This window comes from Megalops cyprinoides, chromosome 2 (genome assembly GCF_013368585.1).
Source record: "Megalops cyprinoides isolate fMegCyp1 chromosome 2, fMegCyp1.pri, whole genome shotgun sequence".
NCBI classification, from domain to species: Eukaryota; Metazoa; Chordata; class Actinopteri; order Elopiformes; family Megalopidae; genus Megalops; species Megalops cyprinoides.
The window spans coordinates 22,338,907-22,362,450 of NC_050584.1; the positions used below are offsets into that span (position 1 = coordinate 22,338,907).

Genomic DNA, 23,544 nt, shown 5'->3' on the forward strand with positions numbered 1-23,544 from the left:
CCCAAGCCTCAAAACATCTCATTTTTGCCTTTTCTTCATATGCTGCTCAGCACACAGGTTTTTACTTTTTTTTTAATTTCCTGCTTCTGAATGAGAAGATGAACATGTGTGCACAGACGGCAACACATGGAGCAAGCTGGAAAGGAGCTGGAGTTTGAGGGAGTCTGAGAGAAAAAGCTGACTGTCTCTAATTTCCCTCTACCTGGCCTGTTGACTGGCGGCTTTAGTGGGGACAGAGTTATTGGCTTATCAGCTGAGGGGAGGGCGAAAGTAAAGCTCTTTGGCACTGAGAGTGTGCAAGAGCACTGGGCACATGTGTATTTGGTGGAGGGAGCCATATGCATTTACATTTAGATTTACATTTATTCATTTGGAATAAATTTTTTCCAAATTTTTTCCAAACTTTTTTAATGAAAGCGAGACAGAGTACAACACAAGCAAAAAGCCATATAAGGAGTCAGCAATTTTAGAAGCACTGCATGACCAAGTTACAATAGTTGGCCAGACAAGGTATAAGCTAGCTGGAGATGCAGAAAGTACTCCGCTCCTCTGACATCATCATACCCATTTTAACTTCTAACTTCTTTTCTGTCTAACCCCTAAACCCCACCTGCCCCATTCCACCTGTCCAAAATCCACTCCACTGCACCCTTCACAGATGTGTTCTGCACGCCTTGATCACTCCACATGGAGGTAAATGAATGAACAAAAGACTGTCTTCCAATTAACTGGAAATCTATCAGTCACGCCAAAACAACATGTCAAATCAAGCAGCTTTACATGTGTAAGGGAATTTTCTGAATGTAAATTTCCTCTTGTTCATTTGAAAAAAAAAGAACAACCAGACATTCTTTTATGTGTATAAGAACACCACACATTCCCAGTGCCACCTTGCTCTGCCTTTTTGTTGTGGTAGTTAATGGTTCTGACTTCAAAAGGCACTGTGCCCCATGCCAAGACTGGATAAAGAGTTCCCTGAAAGCACAGAGAGAGAGAGAGAGGGGCCTGCCAATACTCCCACAACTTTCAGCACTCCTATGCGATCATGAGAGGGCCTGTCCATTTGGATCAATTCATTCATCGGCCAGCCATACAGATCATGCTCCTTTTCTCAGAGCACGCTGCGTGTCGAGACTCTCTAAGAGGGGACAACTGGGGAAGGGCAACGTCTCCAAGCCGCTGCACTCGCCTGATTTGATTTGGCAAAGGTGTGAGATTTGTGCAACAGTAGGGCCTCTGTTAGCGCATCTACAGCACAACACTATTACTTTTACACCTTCCCAGGCAGCTCGAATTACAAAACCAATAACCAACCACGCGAGACAAAAGCTTCCATTCAGCTCCGCTTTGTCCCTCAAGCGCATCCTAATTAAAATGAAAAAAAAACCCTGTTTCTCTTACATAAACTCGAAGATAGAACATACCGTAGGTTGGCTGAGATAACATATTCATCACAACAATAAACTGCGATTAGAACAATGCAATCGGAACAGAGCCACTGCTAGCAGCTAAGCCATCTGACAATAAATCATTGTCTCTTATGATATGAAGATACTGTGAAAAATCACAGAGATGAGGCACAGTTTTACTAAGAAGCCAGTCTCAGGCAGATCCTCATCAGCATACCTCTTCGTAGCACACCGTCATTGCTGAGAGAGGTGTATGCCTAGTAATGACCTAACAAGGTCTTATCACACCTCTGATGTGTGGAGTTGGTCTTCAGTACTGATCTGCAGTTCATGTTGGACACAAGGTGTCCTAGCATATGTGTCACATGTCACTATTACATTCCATAGGGAGAGAGGGAACAAGCTTGTCACTGTGAAAAGTGCAGTTTTACTGTTTGGCACGTACTTGGTAGAGATGAGCAAGGAGTTGGTGCCCTTTTACGTTACATTACTAGCATTACATTACTGGCATTTAGCAGACGCTGTTGTCCAGAGAAACTTACATAGGTTATACAATTTTTCTTACAGTGTTATCCATTTATACAGCTAGATATTTACTGACACAACTGTGGGTTAAGTACCTTGCCCAAGGGCACAGCAGCAGTGCTCCAGCAGGGAATCAAACCGGCAACCTTTTGGTTACAAGTCCTGCTCCTTACCACTATGTTACGCTGCCACCCTTTTTGATCGGCTTTTAGCTCAGTCGATGACTCATCTAGAAAGAGTTCATTTTACAGTGAGCGTCTGGCAGTTCACAGAGCCCCACTCTGTCCACCACTAATAATCACTGCTGGCAGCTTCCCCATCCCAACAGCAGCGCCCTGGATTTCCACAGGATCGGAGTGCACTGTAAATAGCAGCGCCGTGCGCCGACACGCCAGCCCTCATGACACACCTGCAAGTCCTCACCTGCCCGCTGGCACACAGACGCTAAATTACACGTCTAACAGTGACTACGGACTGCAGCAGGGATAGCACATAACAGAGGTCTCTGGCTGACTACACACTGTCAACAATGGAGCGGACTGCAATGAATGAGAAGCTGGGAATAGGATGTGGGTTTGACTGGGTAGCACTCAGCGTCCATCTGGCCATGTGTGACACCTGAGACAAATTCCACCCGGCCAGTGTTTCGGAGAGTTTGGCTGGCTAAGTGTTCCCAGCAGTGATCCTCCGACACAGCCAAATGCGGCGCGAGACACACATCAGCAACAGTAGCTCATCTGAAGATCTTGTGACACGCGAACACTGACAGGATCATCCGAGAGCTGGGCCGTTTAAATACGCCACGGTTCGCTTCAAATGTCCGCCGGCCTTGAACGCAAACCTTAAGGGCGTTCCGCCAGCCGGCACATGACCTCCTTGGGACAGGCGATGACGCTCACTGTGACAGCGCAGCAACGCCGAAGGAAGACAGTGAGAAAGTCACGCGTTCCTGGGAGGCCAGCCCGCCCATCGCGGTGATGGAAGATGGGAGCTCTCTCCGGCTGTGCCTGGAATACAGAGCATGGGAATCCGTGGCCGTTGCACGCGGCCCAGAACACAAGCCAGACAAAGGCCCACTTTGTTCTGGTCAGCCGCAGCGGGGCTTTTGATCCACTGTTCTCAGAACAGCGACCGGCACCCTCTGACAGACTGACACAGGGTTCACACTGTATGCGAGGCCAGATCCAGTTTCAGGGTCTCACTTTTCCAAATCTCTCCACCCGCACATTGGAGATTGTGCTGAACATTGTGCTGAATGGCGTGTCAACACCAGAGAAGCTAAGACCCTCATCTCGTGCCAGCGACATCTCGACATTTTAATGCAGTATGACATATTCTTTTTTATCAACTTCTATCTTCATCTTCGTCTTCAGTCCTCTGCTTCTTTTGACCAAGCTTAACAACTACTGGTTTTGTATTAACTGTGCACAAACCCAAACATGTGAAGCTAAGGTACTTACTCCAAATGGCAAACCCTACAGTGCACTCTCAGAGCAAAAAAAAAAAAAAAAAAAATCAATGAGTGAGATTTATCATACACTGGCTGAATATCCCCGAAAATGACTGCAGGATGATGCAATGAAAAGTGCAACAAACTCCAGATGGATATAGGTTTGAATCTCCTGTGGCACTCTATTGGGACACATGTTGTACCCTCAAGCAAGGATCTTTACCTTAAGTGTTCCTTGTGAATATCCAGCTGTCCTACAATAGGACAGAGATGGAGAGTGTGCAAAGGTGACAGCTGGCCTGGATTTTGCAGGCAGAACACAGAGCGCTTTTGTTGTGGCTGATTAAAATTGGAAGAGGGGCTGTCGTCTGTGCTCGGCACGAAGTCAGATGACGTTCTGTTTACATTTACCCACATTTACCCACACCAGCGCACAAAGACTCTCCCTCTGTACAATTTATTACCAGAAAAACACAAGCTAATTGCAATATAACGATGGTAATTACCCCGATGGCCCCCTCTTCCCTGTCTCCAGGGTTCTCGCTTACAGGCTTTGATATTACTGCTGTCTGACAGGACCTTGCTCATCTTAGGGAAAGATTAAAGCCTCTGGATTCCTGGGAAATGTAATTTCTTAAAGACTTCCTAATCCCAAGGTAAACAAGCGGAGGTCTGAGTGGCTTTAGCCTGGGTACACTACAGCTTTCCCCCTGTAGCTCATCCTCCACTGAACCCTTGACAGCCGGAAGAGGCAACAGGTCCTCCCCTCATCCTCCCGAAATCACGCCGAGCCTCGATCTTTACAAAAGAGAGAAGGGGGGGGAAGTATTTGCCCAGATGCACCGAGGCTTTATTTGGTGTGCATTTCGCAAAAGAGCACCCAGCTAAACACCCTGCCTCGGGTTTGTTATAAGCACTTATTGTCCTCTTCCAGAAAACATCAAAGGGATTTCGTGTTCCAATTACACATACAAATTTATTTATAAAAACTAAACTACTTGACTTAATAGGAAATGTGTGATTTTTGTCGCTGGGTGGCCTTGGGTGCCCTTTAAAAAAAGCCATTAAGCGCTGCAGTATTTATGACGCAAGCACGGCGCATGGGCCACACATCTGCTCAGCAGGGAGACGATCCGCAACCTGACAGCGCTCTCACTGAACGGACTCTGGTAGCCACATATAACTGTTGTTGGAGGATGTTCTCTGATCCCATTAGATATTACCAGTCTGTTAAAAATAGCAAAGGAAGGAGGAGGAGCTTGCTAGCTAGCAAGTGAAGACAACACTTAGCCATCGCTCAGCCATGAGCATTTGAATATTCTTTTTCTGTTCGGCCAAAATCCATGTAGGATGGCCTACACTCCCTGCGTTAAATGAGAAAGAGCAGAATGTTCATACAGTGCTCAGTGGAGGTAGATGGGGTTGACTTGAATACGTGTCCTATTTGCCCTTACAGCTACTGACGTTCATTAGTAGTCTGGACAAAATACACAAGAAAGACAGCTGTGTCTCAGCATGTGAGCTGGGATCTAAATGATCAAACGCCAGATGCATTTATCCACAGAGATGTTCAGACGCCAGGATGGCAATCACACTGGAGGAGACAGTCTTCCAAAAGGTGAGCTGGCAAGTAGTCGAAGGTTGCATGTTTGTCCTACACTGTACCACTGGTGCAAAACTTCCTCCCAGAGCTAATCTGACCAAATTACAGAGATTAAGGGACAGCTAGGGAGCTGTTGAGACAGGCCAAACACCTCTAAACCTTCTCAGGAGTGTGAGCAGCAGCAAGGGAGGAATGTCAATGCAGTCGTATCACTGAGCAGGGGTGGGGTGGTCTGCTACTGTCTTACCAAGCCTGCACTCCAACTGCATACCATGCCTCTCAATTTGGACACGTACACTCTCTAAATACCATTTTCTATTCTGTACTCCATCTCTTAATATGGACACATACACTCTCTCAATCCCCAATATTTCTTTCTCTGCTCCGTCTTTTAATGTGGAGGCCTCCAGCATCATAGGGAGAAGAAATGGGTGGGATAAATAATTCTGTCCTTCCCCAGATATACCCCCCCCCCCCCCCCCCCCCCCGATCTAGCCTCTCCGTCTGCCTGTCTGACAGGTTTCGTTCTCCTGAGGTGGCAGTCTGGCAGCCAGGCAGCCAATCACACAGCACCTCTAATGTGTTCACTAGAGGGGGGGTGGGGGTAGGCATTCAGCTCATGGTGTGTTCCCCTCATGGGTTAGCTCAGCCGTGGACAGCACTGCATTCAAAATGGGCTTGGCGAGTGATGCTGGCGTAGGGAAACACCCCCGCCCCTGTACTGCCTGCTCCACTGTCCTGTCTTCCACCAGATGGAAAAGGAGCCTGGGCAATAATGCTATTTTTCCACTGTCATGCCTGAATCAGTCTCACTAATATATCTAACTAAGGTATCAAGCTGGTCTCCCACGGTATTTTTCAGTATTTTAACCAACCATATCCCACAATTTGGCATACAAGTGGCTACAGGCAGGCCAGAGTTTTGGTTATCAAACTACATTTTGATGTTGACTCTATCAACTCCAAAGACACAGGTAAGGAAATAATACCAGAGGCTTCAATACTTTTTTCCATGAAGTGTTGCATTTAAGACATGCTGTTGAAAGACTGCAGACTAAATTGACCTGGAACATTTGTTCCTATCAAATGTACATTCTTGTCCATTTGAGATGGAATTTTATACTTACACCAATCAATGGCTAGGCAGACTTCTTACTTATCACAGACAGCATTAGTTGTTGTACTTATCAGCTGTGCTCAAACAAGAAGTAAAACAAAACAATGCCAAATGTAGACACTTTTGTCATGTTAGCTTGGTAGCTATTTTTTATCAATGTCTGAAAGTTAATTTTTTTCTACTGCTCAGGAGACTATGACATCATAAATCACTCCTAGTTAAACAGGTGTGGCGCATTACAGTTCAGGCATTAATCCTGATTCAATGTAGCATGCAGATTTAATCTTTCACTAAAATGTATTATTTTTTCAAAAGGAGAGCATTGTCAACACAAGTAAACCCTTGAACAGCTCGCATGACATTGTAATATTTTTAACATTATTTCACCAGAAAGTGAGGACCATACAGGAATGCTGCCGTACGAAAACAGACGATAGAATTCAGGGATGACAAGCGAGCAGCATCAAGAGATGCCATTTAAAGCCATAATTGATTGGAGTAACACTGTAACACGGTGTAGTAATGGGAAAAAGCAACGGGCCTGCTCTTCCAATAATAGTATCTGAGATTGACACGAGATCAAATCAACACGGGGTAAAAACAGAAAGCCAATTTATCCAACAATGTAAAAAAAAGAGAGAAACGGAAGGAAAGGCCAGTTCTCAGCTCTGTGAGTGACGTGACAGCTGTACATCGATCAAGCATCCTAAATTAAATCTAGTACAGAGATGGAGGTGAGGTGCACCGGAGCTGTCCCGACTGTTCAATAGCAGCAGGCTGGAAAACAGCGCCGACACGTCCCAGCGATCTGTGCTCGCAAACAAAGATTTTCGCCTCGTCTCCATTTGTCAGTAACAAGCTCTTGACAACAAATCCCATTCGCTGTGCATGTGGAATTCTGCGGCAGGAAATGGGCTCCTTCCCTCGCGATATAGATGATAGCAGCAAGATGATTCATAGGTCACCTGCCCCCCTTGCCCCCCCCACCCCTTCCCACATCCGTCCCAATGGAATGACTTCCAAAGACCCGACTGACAAGAAACAAATAAATGAGATGCTTTAAACCGTGTAAATTACATTGCACAGGAGTATAAAAGGGATACAGAGACACCAAAAAATCTCTGCCCCGTCACATCTTCAAGGACTGGCATTTTCACAAGCTTCTCTGCTGCTGCATCTTCGCATTGGCAAGCGCCAGGAAACATTAACATGAGGGAGGCTTGGAGTCAAACCAACTGCTTTGTCAAAGATATTGGGATATCTTATTATCTAGATTACGACATCTTAGCAGCTTGCCTCTATTTTTACCACCTCTTCAAAGCAACCACAGCGAATGGCATCCATGCTTTAATTTGTCCCTGGATTGGAGCATGCTCTTCCTGCTTCATGAAAAAAAGAAAAGCAAAAATAACACAATTGCATACCCAAGATAAAACCACATCAAGAGAAAGAGATTCATTTGTAGCATTTACCTCCATTTGGAGAGCAGATGTATTTTATTGTCTTTGGACAGAGAGGGACAAGGAGGGAGGGCCACTGAGAATAACATGAAATATTACAGGAAGGGTAAATCAAGAGTGAGATGAAGAGGGGATCTACCAGGGGAGAGAAATGGAGAGAGAGAGGTAAGGGGCAGACAGACAAACAGCGCCATGACACTGAGTGAAGCTCAGTCCTGTCTCCTTAAACCAGCGAGATCCCCTCCCTCAGGCCAGTCTTCAAAAACCATGAAAAATTTACAGCCAAAAGCTTTTAACAAACCGGGCTCAAACCAAAGCCACTCCATCCCTGCCCTAAAACAAAGAGCAACCTACGCAGACAACCTGCATGAATTCACATGCACACACACACACGTGTGCAAGCATGTACACACACACACACACACACGTGCGCACACACACACACACACACACACACATCTCACATGCATATACGCATGCATGCACACAGGCATACACACACACAGACACACACACGCACACACACACACGTGCACACATGCACACACACACAAACACACAGCCCCTCCAGACACAGTTTGTTTTAGTGCAGTGAAATATTAATGAGTGCAAGCTTGACAGGAGAGCCAAGAGAGATGGAGGGAGAAGAGAAAGAAAATTAAGGAAAAAGAAGAGATGCCCCCTCTACACTGTGAAGAAAAAAAAAACCCTCCTGTCTTTCCACCCACATGAACTCTCTGCTACTGATAGCTCTTGGGATAGGGGTAGGGTGGAAGGGGGGGTGCACCCTCACACAGTCTCTCAAAAATACCCCTTGAAGGTTTTGCTGGAAACCTTGACGAGACCGAATTCTGTTTTCCCTGAAGTCATTAAAAGGAAGCAAATTGCAGTGTTTGGAGACGCGATGAGAGGTGTGCATGTATTCCAGTGTGGCAAGCGGTGAGAGGGAGGCTGGGTATGCAGTGAGGCATGGCCTGTAGCACACTCCCATCAGCTCCCAGGACCTCCTCCTGGGACGGGCTCTCAAGCATGGCAGGTAACACACAGAAAGCCATGCCAGGCCCTTCCACCAGTAACACGTGCATCGAATGCAGCTGAAAGGAGAAGCCAAACACCCACACCACAGGGGATACCGAGTGACTCCACACATAAGAAAATTTACCTGCGGTCATGCCACCAAGAACCAGCTGACCCGCTACAAAAGCAGGTGCACCCTGTGAGATTCTTGTGTGCCAAGTTGTGATAACATTATCTTCAAAACTCTTGAACGGGTGCACCGCTGTGTGAAACTGTCACCTCCAACTGCCTTAGAATAATGAAGGACAGCATCACTTGCTTCCCCAAAGCCCAGCAGTTCATACACATACACATGCAAACACACTCTCATACACATGCACACATATGCACACCCATGAACACAGGCATGTGCGTGCACACACACACACACACACACACACACACACACACACACACAAACACACATACTCACATATACACATGCACACCTGCACACACTCTCACACAGAAACAAACATACACACATAATTTGAATCACTTCCTAGTTCCCACAAGGTATGAGCTAATCTCTGGACCATGTCACAAGCATTAATTCATGCTGTTTTTCAAGATTGGAACCATTCCGTCTGGAAAAACGAACTCCCAAAAAAGTCCTCAAAAAACACATGGCATATGTGCTAAGAGACACAAGTGCTAATCAGAGAGTAAACTACAAACACTGCACTATAAGAATCGCAAAAGAAGAAAGTGATCTGGATCTGTGCACATTTGGAGCCATTATCCTCCTTTTAGAACACACCCCAATACTTTAATTATAGCATCTTTACGGCCTTGCAACTGTGCAACAGACACTTTAGTAAAATATGTATTAATGCCATTTATTTTTGCCTTTCCATAAAACAGCAGGACAGCACACAGGAATTACAGCAGTGGAGGACAGGAGTATTTCAGCCGGCTTCACTTTTTAATGACATTCACGCTGGGATACAGGAAGCCAGCCGCCGAATTTCGGATGCCACGTCAAGCGTGCCGGCATGCGCCCCGTTCTCCAGCCTTCACCAGGCACGGAGCCACGCTTTCATTCAGGCCTCGCTGTCTCAACAGATGAATGCAGTCAGCAAAAAAAAAAAAAAAACCTTGGCATTGTTTGTGTTATCGACAGCGTGATGCAAGCAAGCAAGCAAGCAGGGGGAAATATTATCAGCAGTTTGATTATTTATTCGTTAAATAAAATGTCCAGAGGGACACTAAGTGCTAACGGTTTTTATAACTTGCACAGTACGAAATAAAGCCATAAAGATGGATTTTATGCGGAGGCAATCTACATGCAGTATCTTACTTCACGATACAGTGGTGCTCACCACCCAAACACAAAGAAAAAGAAACTCGGCCACACGCCATTTTGCGTAACCACTACTCCAAATCTTTGTCCAATGGTAGGGGAAAATAGAGAACGTAGTCAGGTCAAGCCCATCTACCTCCAACAAGTGCTGCAGGACTATCGGACAATTCAGCTAAGAAGCTAAATCTGAAACCAGAATGTTGCAGATTTGAATTCTGGATGTGGTACTGCTGTAGCTCCACGTGACAATGTAATACATACCCCCATATACTCCTATTCTCAACCCCAACTTTTTTTTTTTCAGGCAGTTGATCGAAGATCTATAATAACCGTCCTCATAGCCGAACGTCACTACTTGATGCTATCAATGGTGATTGTCAGGCAATCTCTACATTAGATTCCATGGGATGTCTTTCCAGGAGGAAAGACATCCCAGTATTTCTATTTTGGTCTTTGGTCTCAAATTAGAGAACATGAATACAGGTTGTTTTACAGTGGTAAAATCTTTTTTTATTACCATTTACATACGATTAAAGGAAGAACAATTGGTCCATGCAAAGCATAGTATAGAGAGCATGCACTCAGGATTGACCATGTCATATTGAAACTGATATGTCATATTGAAACTGCACTGTTGTGAAATGGCTTATGCAAAGGCCTTTTCATGAGAAGAAAAATGATTCTGTTCTGATGGCCTTATTTGGTTTAGGTTTGGGTATCAGTGAATTCTCCAGCAGAAATGTATATGTTGGCAAACTTGTCTCGCTTCATTTATTGTTTGGATGAGCAAGCAGTCAAGAAAAACTGTTACCTGAATGTCCAAAAGTCCTGCATAAATGTTGCAAGATATGCATCTTTGATCAAAATGAAATAAGCGCAGCCTAGGCAATAATACCCACAAGTTGTGACACCTGACTTTTAACCCAAACTAAAGATCATCCCTCTGTCCTGACTTCTATTCTCTACCTCATCTCTGCCATGTGTTTATGTTTATGCATATGTGTGTGTGTGTGTTCATGTGTGGTGTGTGTATGTCTGTGCCTGTGCATGTGTTTGTGTGTATGTGTGTGTGTGTGCGTGTGTCAGGCACTGGTTTCCATGCAGGCCTGGGGTGTTGCTCAGAAGGTCAATCTGTAAATCTGTAGGGAAAACTGACCCCTGGGGTGGACCCATAACCTTGCCCTGGAAGAGGGGCTCCATCCAGCAGGGCGGCGCTGTGCTAACAAGGCGAACCTAACCCTAACCCCTACCATGCACGGCAGCTGCGCTCATTAACAGCCAAGCCAAACAAGCACCAGCCATCCTCCCGCATTGGCTGCCTTTCCCGCTTCATTTAAGGTTTCAGAGAGGCTCGTTGATCCCGGGGAAAGAACCGGAGGTTAGAGAGGAGCCGTTTCCTCCGCGGACTCTCTGTGATGGGGGTCTATAAAAGGCATGTCTCTCTAATGGGGATTTAAAAGTCTTCAGAGCGTTTGTTTTCTTCCAGCGCAACAGCAGAACCACCATTAACGCTGTACCCATTGAGTATTGCTAATGAGCTTCTACTACATCCAGCTTGTTCTTCATTTATTCTGCATCAGTTTACAAATACCTCTCTCTGATAAAAAAGACAAGATGGAAGGCATTAATGAACGGCTCCTTTTCCAAACAAACGCCACTAAAGTACCCACTATTAACACAGACATGCATGTGTACAATGTCTTGAGATAAGAGAGCAATTAACACATCATTTGTGGACATATATTCATGATTTCTGATTTCTACTTATAAAATATTTGCTTCAAATATATTTATGATATGATATTTATGCATGGGCTATATTTTAGTGATGTGTATTTCAGTTAATTCCATATTCATAAATTCCATGGCTCCCAAGGTCAAATATTTTAATAATAAAGGCCAAAATTTAGTTTTTTGCTTGTACATTGTATGAAAAGTAATTTCATTCATGTAACAGAACACCAGATTTTTTGTGGTTTCGCTCGTTTCATAGTTGATAAGCATTCAGTTACTAATTCAAGGGATAGATTGGTAACCGCAGGGTTTAATACTGGAAGAATCAAATTTAGTCTCGTAACCAATATTTTTCCATTTTCAGTACATCCATCTTCAGCCAGAAGGTGTTATAGCTTATGATAGGTAGGGATGTCCATAGTTCTTATGGTGGATAGTGCTGGAATACTTAAGTACAGCACCTCCCCTGGAGAGAAAGCTGATGGATTTGTCTGTATACTCTGATAGGAAAAGAGAGAAAGAGAGAGAGAGAACCTGCGAGTCTGAGGTGGATGCCCAATTAATATTTACACAGTTTTTCTAAAAATAGAGGTTTTAAGCTAATCAATTCATCATGTTACCAATCCATGTTGCGAGGCTTTCCACACTCTTACACTGCACTTATGCCTATGCCATCGATGAGGTAAAAGTGTCATCAGATCTTCCGGCACTCAGAGTTCCCTGTCCCACTGCCAATACAGGCCACTGGATAAAGATCTCCTCTCAGCTGCATATAATTCCTCTCCTTCCCAGGTTCAATCCCACCTCAGCCTAATTCGCCTGCAAACTAACCTCAACTAATATTGAAAGCTTAATGACAGAAATATGGCAGAGGCTGCGAGAAAATTATTCAAAGCCGTCGGATTTGCAAAATGTCATTGCCATTCACACTGGGTATGACACGCTGCAGAGGATACCTGCACGAAGACAGCTCATATTCAGTGCACACAGAACCGGCTCCAGATTCAGTACAGCCAGAACCAGCATCAGTTTCAGTACAAACAGAACCAGCTCCAGATTCAGTACAGCCAGAACCAGCATCAGTTTCAGTACAAACAGAACCAGCTCTAGATTCAGTACAGGCAGAATCAGTATTACAGACATTACAAAGAGACTCAGCTCTACTATTAGTACAGACAGAAATAGCTCCAGATTCAGTAGAGACAGAACCAGCACTAGAGACATTACTGACAAAACCAGCTCAACATTGAGCACATACATAACCAGCACCAGATTCACTACAGACAGAACCAGGGCAGAAGCATGTTCACATACAGTACAGACAGATCCGGAATCAGAGACAGAACAATGCCCAGAGTGAGTGAAGCTGGTGGTCTCATCCACTTTTCATTCCAGAGGATGGACAGTATAATACCACACCTATTTGGTAACATTTCACTTTCTGTGGTCATTTTCAATTGCCTCTGCTTGGATTCAGGAATCATGTGCTAATGACACTGCCCTTTCAACACGCTAATAATTGCCAGATACTAAAACCCAGTATGCATTAACCCGTGGTGTCAAAGAATCTACTACAGCAGCAGGGGGACTTACCACCGTGAAAACGAGCGATCATAACATCATGTCTTTAGGATAACGGTCATCCGAGTGTGAAATAAAGTGCTAAAACATGTTGAAGGCCTCAGGAGGCATGCAGGACATGGGGCAGAGCATCGCCATCACAGGCAAAACATCTGATTCAGGTAGTCAGCCGGCACACTGTCCCTAACGGTCACATTAAACACAATTTTACCGTGGTAAATAAATTAGCATCGGGTCCTGGCCACTGCCTCGGGGGGCATTCTGTTTGGTTACGGGTCCATCATTTCGAAGGATATCTCCGTCTCACATTAACTGTGTTTCACAGCTTGCCCTCTATAATCTTTTAAACTTTGTACTCCAATAGCTTGAGCGAAGGGAGCCTATCAAAGCGATCTTTTCTGCTCGTCAAATGATCTAATTTTATCTGTTTATCTGTTTCAAATGATCTAATTTTATCTGTTAGTTTTTATTTTTTTTAATATCTGTTGAATTTGACATGCATCGGAGCACCCCACCCTAACCAGCAAAGACAAACCCAGCCAGCACATGACATTCTTTCAACAGCCGCTGCGACCCTGTAGCAGCGCTGCACGAACATGAACGCACTTGCGTGAGGTTTCACCTCTGGTTCCGCTGCAAAGCCTCACGGTGTCACAAGCGCGGCACTGATGTGGATCTGATGGCATCCGACGACGGGGAGCGCTGCGTGCCCTGCCAAAAAACGCCTAAAAATGCAGGGAGGCATTCCCACGCGGCGTGGAGCAGCTTTGCAACAGCTGCGCTTGAGGCGGGGCGGGGACACCAAAGCACTCCAGCACCGTTTGTAGTGGGGAACGGGGAGAGGGAAGCCACCATGAAACGCTTTCCTGGCAATGAAAACAGGCTCTCTCCTCCCCAGCCTCAAACAGCAATGCAGCAGCTTTGAGAGAAAAGGGAAAGCAATGAGGAAAGAAAGAGAGAAAGAGAGAGAGAAAGACTTCCCGGCCCTCCACCTGTATACTGTAGAGTATACTGTACATCCTCTGGGGTGGATGTGACAGGGGTCCTCTCTCTCAATCATCCTGTCAGCAGTTCTGTACCTATGAGCCATTTATCGATTGATCATATCACACGGTAAATCAAGTTAACTCTGCATGAAGCATGTCCTGATCTACTGCCCTGTCACACTGCTCTTCCTTCTCTGTCTCTCTCACTGATTTTCTGTCAATCTCTCTCTCTCCCTCTCTCTCTATTTTTCTCTCTCAATTTTTTTCTCATTCTTTCTCTCTCTCTCTCTGTCTCTTTCGCTCGCTTTTTCTCACTCGCTCGCTTTCTCTCATCTCTAGTTCTCTGTCTCCTCCATGCAGTGCCCGGTTGTAAGCTGGCCATGTCCAGGTGGATGGAGGTCAGTGGGGTCAACCTTCTCTGTTCCTCAGACTGAAGGCCGTCACAATCGGGAGCTCTGATGAATGTCATTACACAGGGTATTCTGTGGTGTCACCTTGACCAAGCCATGACAAGGTCAGTTGTCTCTCTGTGGTGTTGTCACAAGTGTGCATGGATTCTGAACTTGACATGTATGCCATTCTGATGTGTGTATTTGCGTGTGTGTGTGTCTATCTGTGTATAGTGTCTATGTACTTGAGTCAATGCAACTCTGCATGCACACGTGTCAGTGCATGCATGTGTGTTGGTGTGAGATATCCTTTAAGCGAGTGTGTTTTCTCTGTAAATATAAAACTCACAGTGGTGCCCGAATTGTAAGCCTCTTCTCTAACAAAAGCCACAGCTACCAGCAACATATTGCCAAACAGAGAGAAACGCACTTAGCTGGTTTCTTCATCCACCTGTAGCCATACCAATAAAACCTCCCTCTTCAGGGCCGCGATGGCTTGATGACTCATATCCCCTAGTGAGAGAGCCAGTGACGTGTGGCCTCATGTGGTTGAGTATTGCACTGTGCAAGCTAGCAGCTGGAACTGAAAGACAAGGCGACCTAACATACAGCCCTGTATTAAAAAAGCGAGTCGCCTTTGCCAGCACAGGCTTAGAGGCACACATGAAGTCAGCCCCCTGTCCCAGACAGCTAAAGGAGAGAGGAGGAAGTGAAAGGCAGTGGCACTCAGCAAAGGCTGTGCTAAAGAGGTTCACTTGTGAAAAAAACCTCTGTGGCTCTGGCATGCCTGAACTGGGGACTTTTCTCTTTTCTCTCAGTTCAAACCAAAAAAAAAAAAAACAGAAAGAACTGGAAGCAATTCAGAGTACAATACCTAATAGCTACAGTATTCACTGGCCTGGAGTTATGTCTGCTGACCCCTCCCCCTTCTCCATTTAACCAGTGAGGAGGGCAATTGCATTCTTTTTTTTTAGTGAGGGAGGCCTGCAGAACAACATCAAACGCAATGTGGTCCTTTTCATCCCATGCACCCCCCCCCCCACACCACCACCACCAGTGGCTGATTACGCCTTAATGCTCCCACAGATTTTACTGACATCAGCAGATTAGGAAGTGTGTGTGTCTGTGGATGCCGAGGAAACAGAAAAAGCAAACAGCTGTGGACATTTACTGACGCAGTGCATATGAGAAAGGGGATCCTGACAGAGCGTTAGTGCATGGGAACAGATTAACATGAAGAGTTCATCAGACTGACGTCACAATCCGACAATTAACATGGCAGCGACTATGACTGCAGGTCAGAAAGGCCCTGTTTGACACGCCTGACTAGAAACCCTTAAAAAAACTCTCACTTTCCTGACAGCCAATGAACTGCCTTCACTTCAAAAAATCAATAACGTCTAATCACCTGTAGTAAAGCCGAGGTGAAAAAAGAAAAGCTGAGGAAACCCCCTCTCGACCTCAGAATGAGATAGCATCGTAGCAGAAAAATGTCAAGAAAGCTGCAGGAAGACTGCATCATTATTTCTAAACAAATACAGCGGACCAAAGAGCAGTAATGGCATTTATTTACAGTCCACCCACCGGGTAACAACAGCCCGCCATCGCTATTTGCTCAAACAATCACCTTCACTGTGTAATGTTCAACCTCTAATGGGTGCCAGTGGGTCCGACAGAGTCATACATTAGCAGAAGAAGATAAAGGGTGGAAACGGGGCTTTTCTAGTCACGACTGCTGGTCTAAAGCTCAAGGGCGCGCCCGTGACAGAGCCCTACAGCTGCCATGTGCGTATTACAGCTGGGTCCACCCAAGAGGCCGCAAGACCACTCCACCAGCAGCAAGCGGCGCGGCCTGCGAGACACAAAGGGGCTACATTTCAACGTCTGACACGAAGGCGGCTCTCCGGCATAAGAGGGGGCTCATGCAACTTCCGCAGTATCCAGTGTTCAAAACAGCCCCCCTGCGTCCACTGGCACAATGGCGAAACACGATCCCCCCTTTGTCGAGATATACCTCAGGAAACGCGACACGGCCCGGTATCACATGGTGGCGAGGACACAAAGGAGGCGACTCTGCTCTCACACCGTGAGCGGTGAGGAGTCGGAGGGCAAGAGGAAACGTGATTTCAGATTGATGAAATCTGAAATTCAATCCATGCCACACCCCCCCCCCCCCCCCCCACACACACACACACACACAAACACACACATACACACACCCCGCCGAATCCTAGTGCTACATTATTACTGTCCTCCTAAACGTGTGTGTGTCTCCCCATTAAACAGGAATGAACATGCTAATTCCATTGTCATTCCCCTTATAATGAGAGTACCCGAAAGTACGTTCAGTAATTCCATGTTCAAATGTTTACCAAACCATGGCGGATGCATTTTTTCTTGTCAAAGCTTCTGAATATAAAATTGTCTTAACAGACAGTGACGTTGCTGTCTGGATGAATAAAATATGACAGAGATCGTCAATGATTTACGAGTGGCATTTTTAATGCGTCCATGGTTGCCCACTGGCTTTCGCAGCATCGCCGAAATGGAAGACAATGACCCCCTTCACAGTCTCTGCTTCGTCAATTCACAATCTCCAGCTTCCCTGGCAGAACAATCAAGAGACGCCCCGTGAGAAAAAAAATGATCAGAGGTGGAGATCTCAGCCTCTCTCTTCCAATGTAGCAAGATGCCAAGCTGTAAAACGTGAATTGTCTGTCAAAAAGAGGGCAACAAAGGAATGAAATGACACCCTCATGGAAGGTGTGTGATTCTTCCTGACTGGATCAACAAACTCAGCTGATTGGTACAGGCAGAGCATGTTAAAATGGTTTCTTCAGCACCTGTCTGTGTTGAATTTTGACCCTTTGTGAGTGTGTGTGTGTGTGTGTAAGCGTGCGTGCATGTATGTGTGGTGTGTGTGTGTATGAGAAACAGACCTATACACAGGCTGTGCAGCACAAACATATGTTCATTTTCCCTTTCTTAAATACCCAACAGATTACACATTTGGAGAAAAGGGCCATCACACAGACTTGCTTGAGCATTAATCCAAGCTATTGATTCATACAGTTAATAACTGTGATTAAACACATTCCTGTGCTGAAGCGCTTACACGGGATTGAGATGGATACATTAGCGACTGTGACTCTAAGAGAGTGAGGGATCCCTGCTGATGGCACTAATGCGTCTCTTCCAGCATTTAATGTTTTCTTCCAGCACATTGTGGAGGGAAGTTTTAATAATTAAAAATTGACAGATAACCGCTTTCTGTCTGGCGCAGTGGCTTTGAAGCTGCCATCCGGATACAAAAGCGGGCAAAGGAATGCTTCCCATTCAGCTGTAGTTCCCAGTTTTAAAACAGAGATTATCCACATTAAATTAATGCTTCTCCGACCTTACAGGATATGACAAACGATATGCTCTTTAGACTCTGAGAACAGAGCCGTGTCACACAGAGAGAATAGTGGACTGCTACAGATAATCTTCCAAGTATTTATCTTTTTTTAGCCTGGGAAAGAAGCTCACTATAATATAGATGTGGTGTGTAATGTGATTTCCTGCCATTAACCTGATGTTTGCTTTAATATTATTAAACTGCAGAGGAAATTCTTGCAATATATGGACACAGTGCGTGTAGGTGACATTGTGTGTGTGTGTGTGTGTGTGTGTGTGTGTGTGTGTGTGAGTGTGCATGCTCGTGCATATGTCGATATGTGAGAAAGTAAAAGACATTCAGACAGTCTGTCTGTCTGTCTTCCTGTCCATCTGTCTATCTTTGCACACCGCTCCATGCCCTTTCTTTGAAACTGACAACACTTCCCAGAGGAGTTGAAATATACAGGTGTGAAAGTATGTCCTTTAGTCCTACTAGTGAGCCATCGCAACAAAGAGCAACCCAAATAAAAGGTGCATCTTAACCCTGCTTTGATGACATCTCGCTTTTGCCATGACATAATGTTTGTGCCCGTGGTCCATGACAGAACGTCTGCGTATTTCTGAGAAGCAGCTAACATGTGTGCTGACATGACTGGCAATGAAGTGCGGTGACATTTCAAAGGGTTTTTTTTTTAGCTTAGTGACAAAAAAAAAAAATTCAGGACAAGACCGAACAGGCAAATCTACTGCCTGAGCACAGCAGGGTTCCTCAGTTCCAGTCCTGGAGGCTGCACTGCAGTAGGGTCATTTGAACTTCCACCTTCATGAGAGCAAGGAAAATGGCTAAATCTGCTCAATAAAGTACTCTAGTAAACAACTCCCAGTAAAGGGGGTCTGAAGGAATGACAACCAAGCACCTTCAACCCTCCAGGAACCAGATTTCAACACAATAGAAACTCAGCATTCCCAAAATTAATTATGGCATCTGACTTCCCAGTCTGAGGTGTCAATTTAATGTTGACGAGATATTCCCCCTTCACGGGAGCAGTGTAGCATCTCCTTTATGAATGGCAAGAGAATCAACAGGGGTTCATTCAATGAATTGTGCCTGTACAACTGGGTCAGGGGTCTCAACATCCCAGGCGTGCACATTTAAAATACAGCTGGATGTATGGCTCTCTAGCCTGTAAAGAGCAGGAACAGCAGTTTATCTCCCGTAATCAAACAACGCACAAATACATCTATTTGGATGCCTAACAATAGAGGGGGAGTGAAACCCCGACACCCCAGCCTTTGAACCCTGCTTCCCGTTTTCTTATGTTCCGTTCAACATAAGAAAACGGGAAGCAAAAAATAAAGTTCATACTGGAGTACCCATATACTCGAAAACACATCTGAAAAAAATCGGTAGAAGTGCGTTAAGAGAACAAAGACCCGCAATTCGTGCAAATGGTTTGTTGAGGATTTTTTCTGAGTCTTCAAATACTGATGAATAATAGAAAGGTCCAGACATATAGCACAGGCCAATTCGCAGGGCAGCAGACAGCGATAAACCAGTGGCCAGATGGAGCGTGATAGTGGCCTGACCAGCGAGAATGAGGAACCGAGTGGATGCACCATGGACAGGCGTAGAAATAACAGCTACTTGGAAAGAATAATCGTGTGCTGTGTGTTCACCGGCAAAATAAATATAGTATAACTCTTTCATGGTAGATTCATGCAACTCTCATGGCACGTGCACACGGAAAATAAATCACTTGACAATAATGGTATCGGTTTCAAAGTTGTAATGGTCTAATAATAATCTTAATAACAACAACCACTGTATTTATATTATGCGTGTTTGTATTATTTCCGTAAATCTGTTTTAATTGTGTTTCTTATTTGTATTTGCATGGCTGCTCTTGAACTATTTCCCTATATAAAATGTAAAAAAATGAGCATACAATTAATATTGTTGGTGTAATGGATAAGGATTTGCGCTGAGAGGAGTAATAGCACGGCGCGGTACGTTATCAAATCTCACCAAACAAGATTACTTGATTTTCACAACGGTAATTTCTTAAAATTGGAGAGTTTAAAATTGTGATACTTTATCCATGTCATTTTTTGAACAAAAAAAAAATCTTAAATTCGACGGATTGCAAATGGGTGCAGTTCTAAATCCGAAAACTTCGTCAGATGTCTGTTTAGGTTAAGAGTAGCGGCACAAATTGCGAAAACTTACTCTGTTTTTAAACAACCTTATACAAGGTATATTGGCAACCCCCCTTTGACCGGGTGTGTGGACATGCCTTAAAGATGTACAGACGCAGTCCACAGTACGCCTAATATGCTAAAGTTCTTGTTCGCAGAGCACAATACGCTCCATTCAAAATCACGTTGAATATTGCTGCATAAATGAATTAACACCAAGACACAGATGAATATCAATCAGCAAAAGAGAAACATAGCCTACTGCACAGGAGAATGGCATGATCTGCCTCGAAATCTGGTGTGCTTGTGTATTACTTTCATGAAAGACTGAGAACTATCTTATCTTTATATCTGACAAGCAATTGCTACCGTATATAGCGATGCTTTAGACTTTGAGATAGCTGACAGTGCATCACATACATTCGTAGCGGAAATTTATCTTTATGACCTGGATTTAGAGGAACATATTACACGTGAAAGGCCGGCTAGATACATATTTCACGGGATGAATGTGACTGCAATGTTCTTATTGCTCTTACCAGATATTTCTGTCTGTGGGACCGCGCTAAGACTGAAGCCTTTTCCGCTGTAGAACTGTCTGACATCCGAGCAACTCCGGGGTTTGCTGCTCGCGTTGTCTCCCAAAATCGGGACAGTGAAGAAGCAAAAGAAAAAAGCCAACGCAAAATCCATACTGACAGGAGGTCGAAGTAGCCACTACACGACGAGGCGCAAATCCGAGAGTAAGTGCAAGTAAATCAGCAAAGTCCTAGGCAACTGCGTGAGGCATCCAGCCGGTTTCAGCGACAGTAGCAGGTTCCCGTTGTAATGTAGTTGCTGCACTGAGGATACTGTACAGTGACAAACACCAGGCGAGCAGTGTCCTGCAGAAGCCTAAAAACGAAACGCAAGTGTACTGTATGTCGAGACTGACAGCAAGAACTCCAGTCCTCCTATCAGGGTAGCTGATCTGCTTATCCGAAGTAAAAAACAAAAAATCAATCGACTAAAATGACGCCATTTCTGTGACTCATTTGTGTAGAGTTACCTTGCTTATTGTCAATTTTTAGGCTGTCGGTGTTAAACGACCTTAGTGGAAAACGGAACGATTTAAAACGCTACAAAAGACGCGCAACGCTAATCCATACGACAATCGGCGAAAAAAAAGTCGCAGCTGTTGTGTTAGCTGTTGTATTAGCCACTAAAATACGTTAATGTTAAACGAAAGGAACTCTCGAAACGCAGACAACCGGCAGTGTTAGGTGAGCGTGCGGGTGCTAGAGAGTGCGGGGGTTTTGCAGCAGTCAGGAGTGCTCGGGTCGGCTTTATCTTGGAGATGCTCCTGTGGTACTGCCCCGTACAGCAATGAGGAAGGCACCACCTGCAGGGCAATGCGCGTCTGCTGCGGATCTTCCCCACAGGATGTTGCATCAAACCAGCCGGCCGGCCAATGGAGATGGGGTGTTTTTTCTTGTACAGGCAGGCTGTGATTGACTCGGTGGAATCCCAAAAGCTGGTTTATTGTCCAGGGGCTCCGGTCAAGTCACAAATCAGTTCTGCTAGAGGAGGTTTTTACTGCGAGCGTGTTGCATTTTCTTAGTTGACACATTCCTACAAGCCTTAGCAAGGTGTAACAGGGTAAGAGGTTATGGTGAACATTTACACCCATATGTATGTAGGCATGTATCTGTGTGTGCAGTCCTTTTGGCTCACAGAATGGGTTTCAACCAAGCTGCCACCTACTAATCAATGACAGTCAACACATGACGTTCTACCGTACAATGCAGCAGACCTAACACAAGTTGCAACTTGCTTTAGCCTCTTATTTCTGCAAATGGATGCTTTTCCAAAGTCACAGTTGTGTTTTTATCTTGGAACCACTCAAGGCACAGGCATCCATTTCTGTCTGTAAAGGGAAACATCTCTATTACTCACAAATAGCATGTCAGGATCTGTTTCAGTTCTGTCCATTCATTTTTCTCCAGCCTTGAAAATGTCTATGTGCAAATCTCATTCCCACTCTCCCCAAAACACTCACTCCCACCTTCACTGACTCACTCACACATACACAACCACACACACATAAACCCACTCAGACGCACACGCACATGATCTCACTCTCACATACACAGATAAACTCACTTAAACACATACACACAAAATCTCACTCACTCTGATACACACATACAAACTCACCAACAAAAACATATAATCTCATTCACTAAGACACACACACACACACACACAAACTCGCTCACTGACTTGCGCGCACACACACACACACACACACACACACGCAAACTCACCTACACACAAAATCTCACTCACCTACACAAACACACAGACTCACTCACTCACACACACACTTCCTGAGCAGTGTGCTGTGTGTGGTCGTTCTGGCCTAAGTATAGTTTCCTATGAGTAAGCCCATACCACATATTAATTTGTCAATCAGGTCTTTCTTTCCTCATACAATGTTTCATATTCAGCCTCAGTTATAGCAATAGTTTCACCTCGGGTAAACTCTTCTTTCCTTTGTTACCAGGAGACCAAAAGGACATGAAAAAATTATATATCCTTGTCCCCTCACGCAGACTAAAGTCCTATTGGTCATAAATGCAGTAATGAATGCGACTCCAGAGAACGCTATAGGTGCACATATAGGCACACATAAATATATGCATGTATAAATCCTGAAGGTATTGTTGTGTGACATTTTCCATTTACAGTGACATGAGAGGATCTCTCATTGGTTATGTGAAAACACCCCCACTGTATTACAAATTGTGACGTTTCATCCAAGGGCATAGTGGTGCATCCATCATGTTATTCTTACATGGCTTCTGTCAGTCTCTGGAATTTATTGCCCATACATTTTAGTTTGCACATTGTGCAAGTCTCTTAGCTGCAACCCGTACTGCATTCAGTCACACATAAGGTGCATGGGGAGAACAGGAATCATTGTGGTTTGCTTCTTACCACTTACAAAACAATCCTCAATACCCAATGGCCTTTCACTCAGCTATCCTAATGATATCTTCGTTCAGTGGGTATTGTGTAGTCCAGGCAGGAGGACAGCATCTTCAATAGAGCAGTGATAGATGCTGGTTCCTGGCACCTGTAGGTAGCAAGCTGGCTGCAGCCATCAACAGGGCACTGTGGCACAGCCAGATCAGCTGACCACAGACACTAACACTGGCCAAACTCAGGGGCCAAGCAGGCACTGTGTCAGTGTTGATACTGTGGTATGGTGAGCTGACACAGTGTTTACTCAGTATAGAATTTTTTCCACACCTAGTGACTTTCTTTGTATTTGTGCACTTTTCTAACCCAAATCTAATAGCTTACACAATTATG

The 23,544-nt window shown here is 44.9% G+C and overlaps 1 protein-coding gene across 1 annotated transcript in view; it reads right to left on the bottom strand.

Annotated features, from left to right (window-relative positions):
* Positions 1-21,570, bottom strand: part of gpc1a (glypican 1a) — a 70,953-nt gene extending 49,383 nt beyond the window's left edge. The window contains exon 1 of the mRNA XM_036521494.1: positions 20,727-21,570. Within this exon, the coding sequence (XP_036377387.1) occupies positions 20,727-20,880 (154 nt within the window). The 5' untranslated portion in view covers positions 20,881-21,570. The remainder of the gene's footprint in view (positions 1-20,726) is intronic.
* Positions 21,571-23,544: the final 1,974 nt, after the last annotated feature.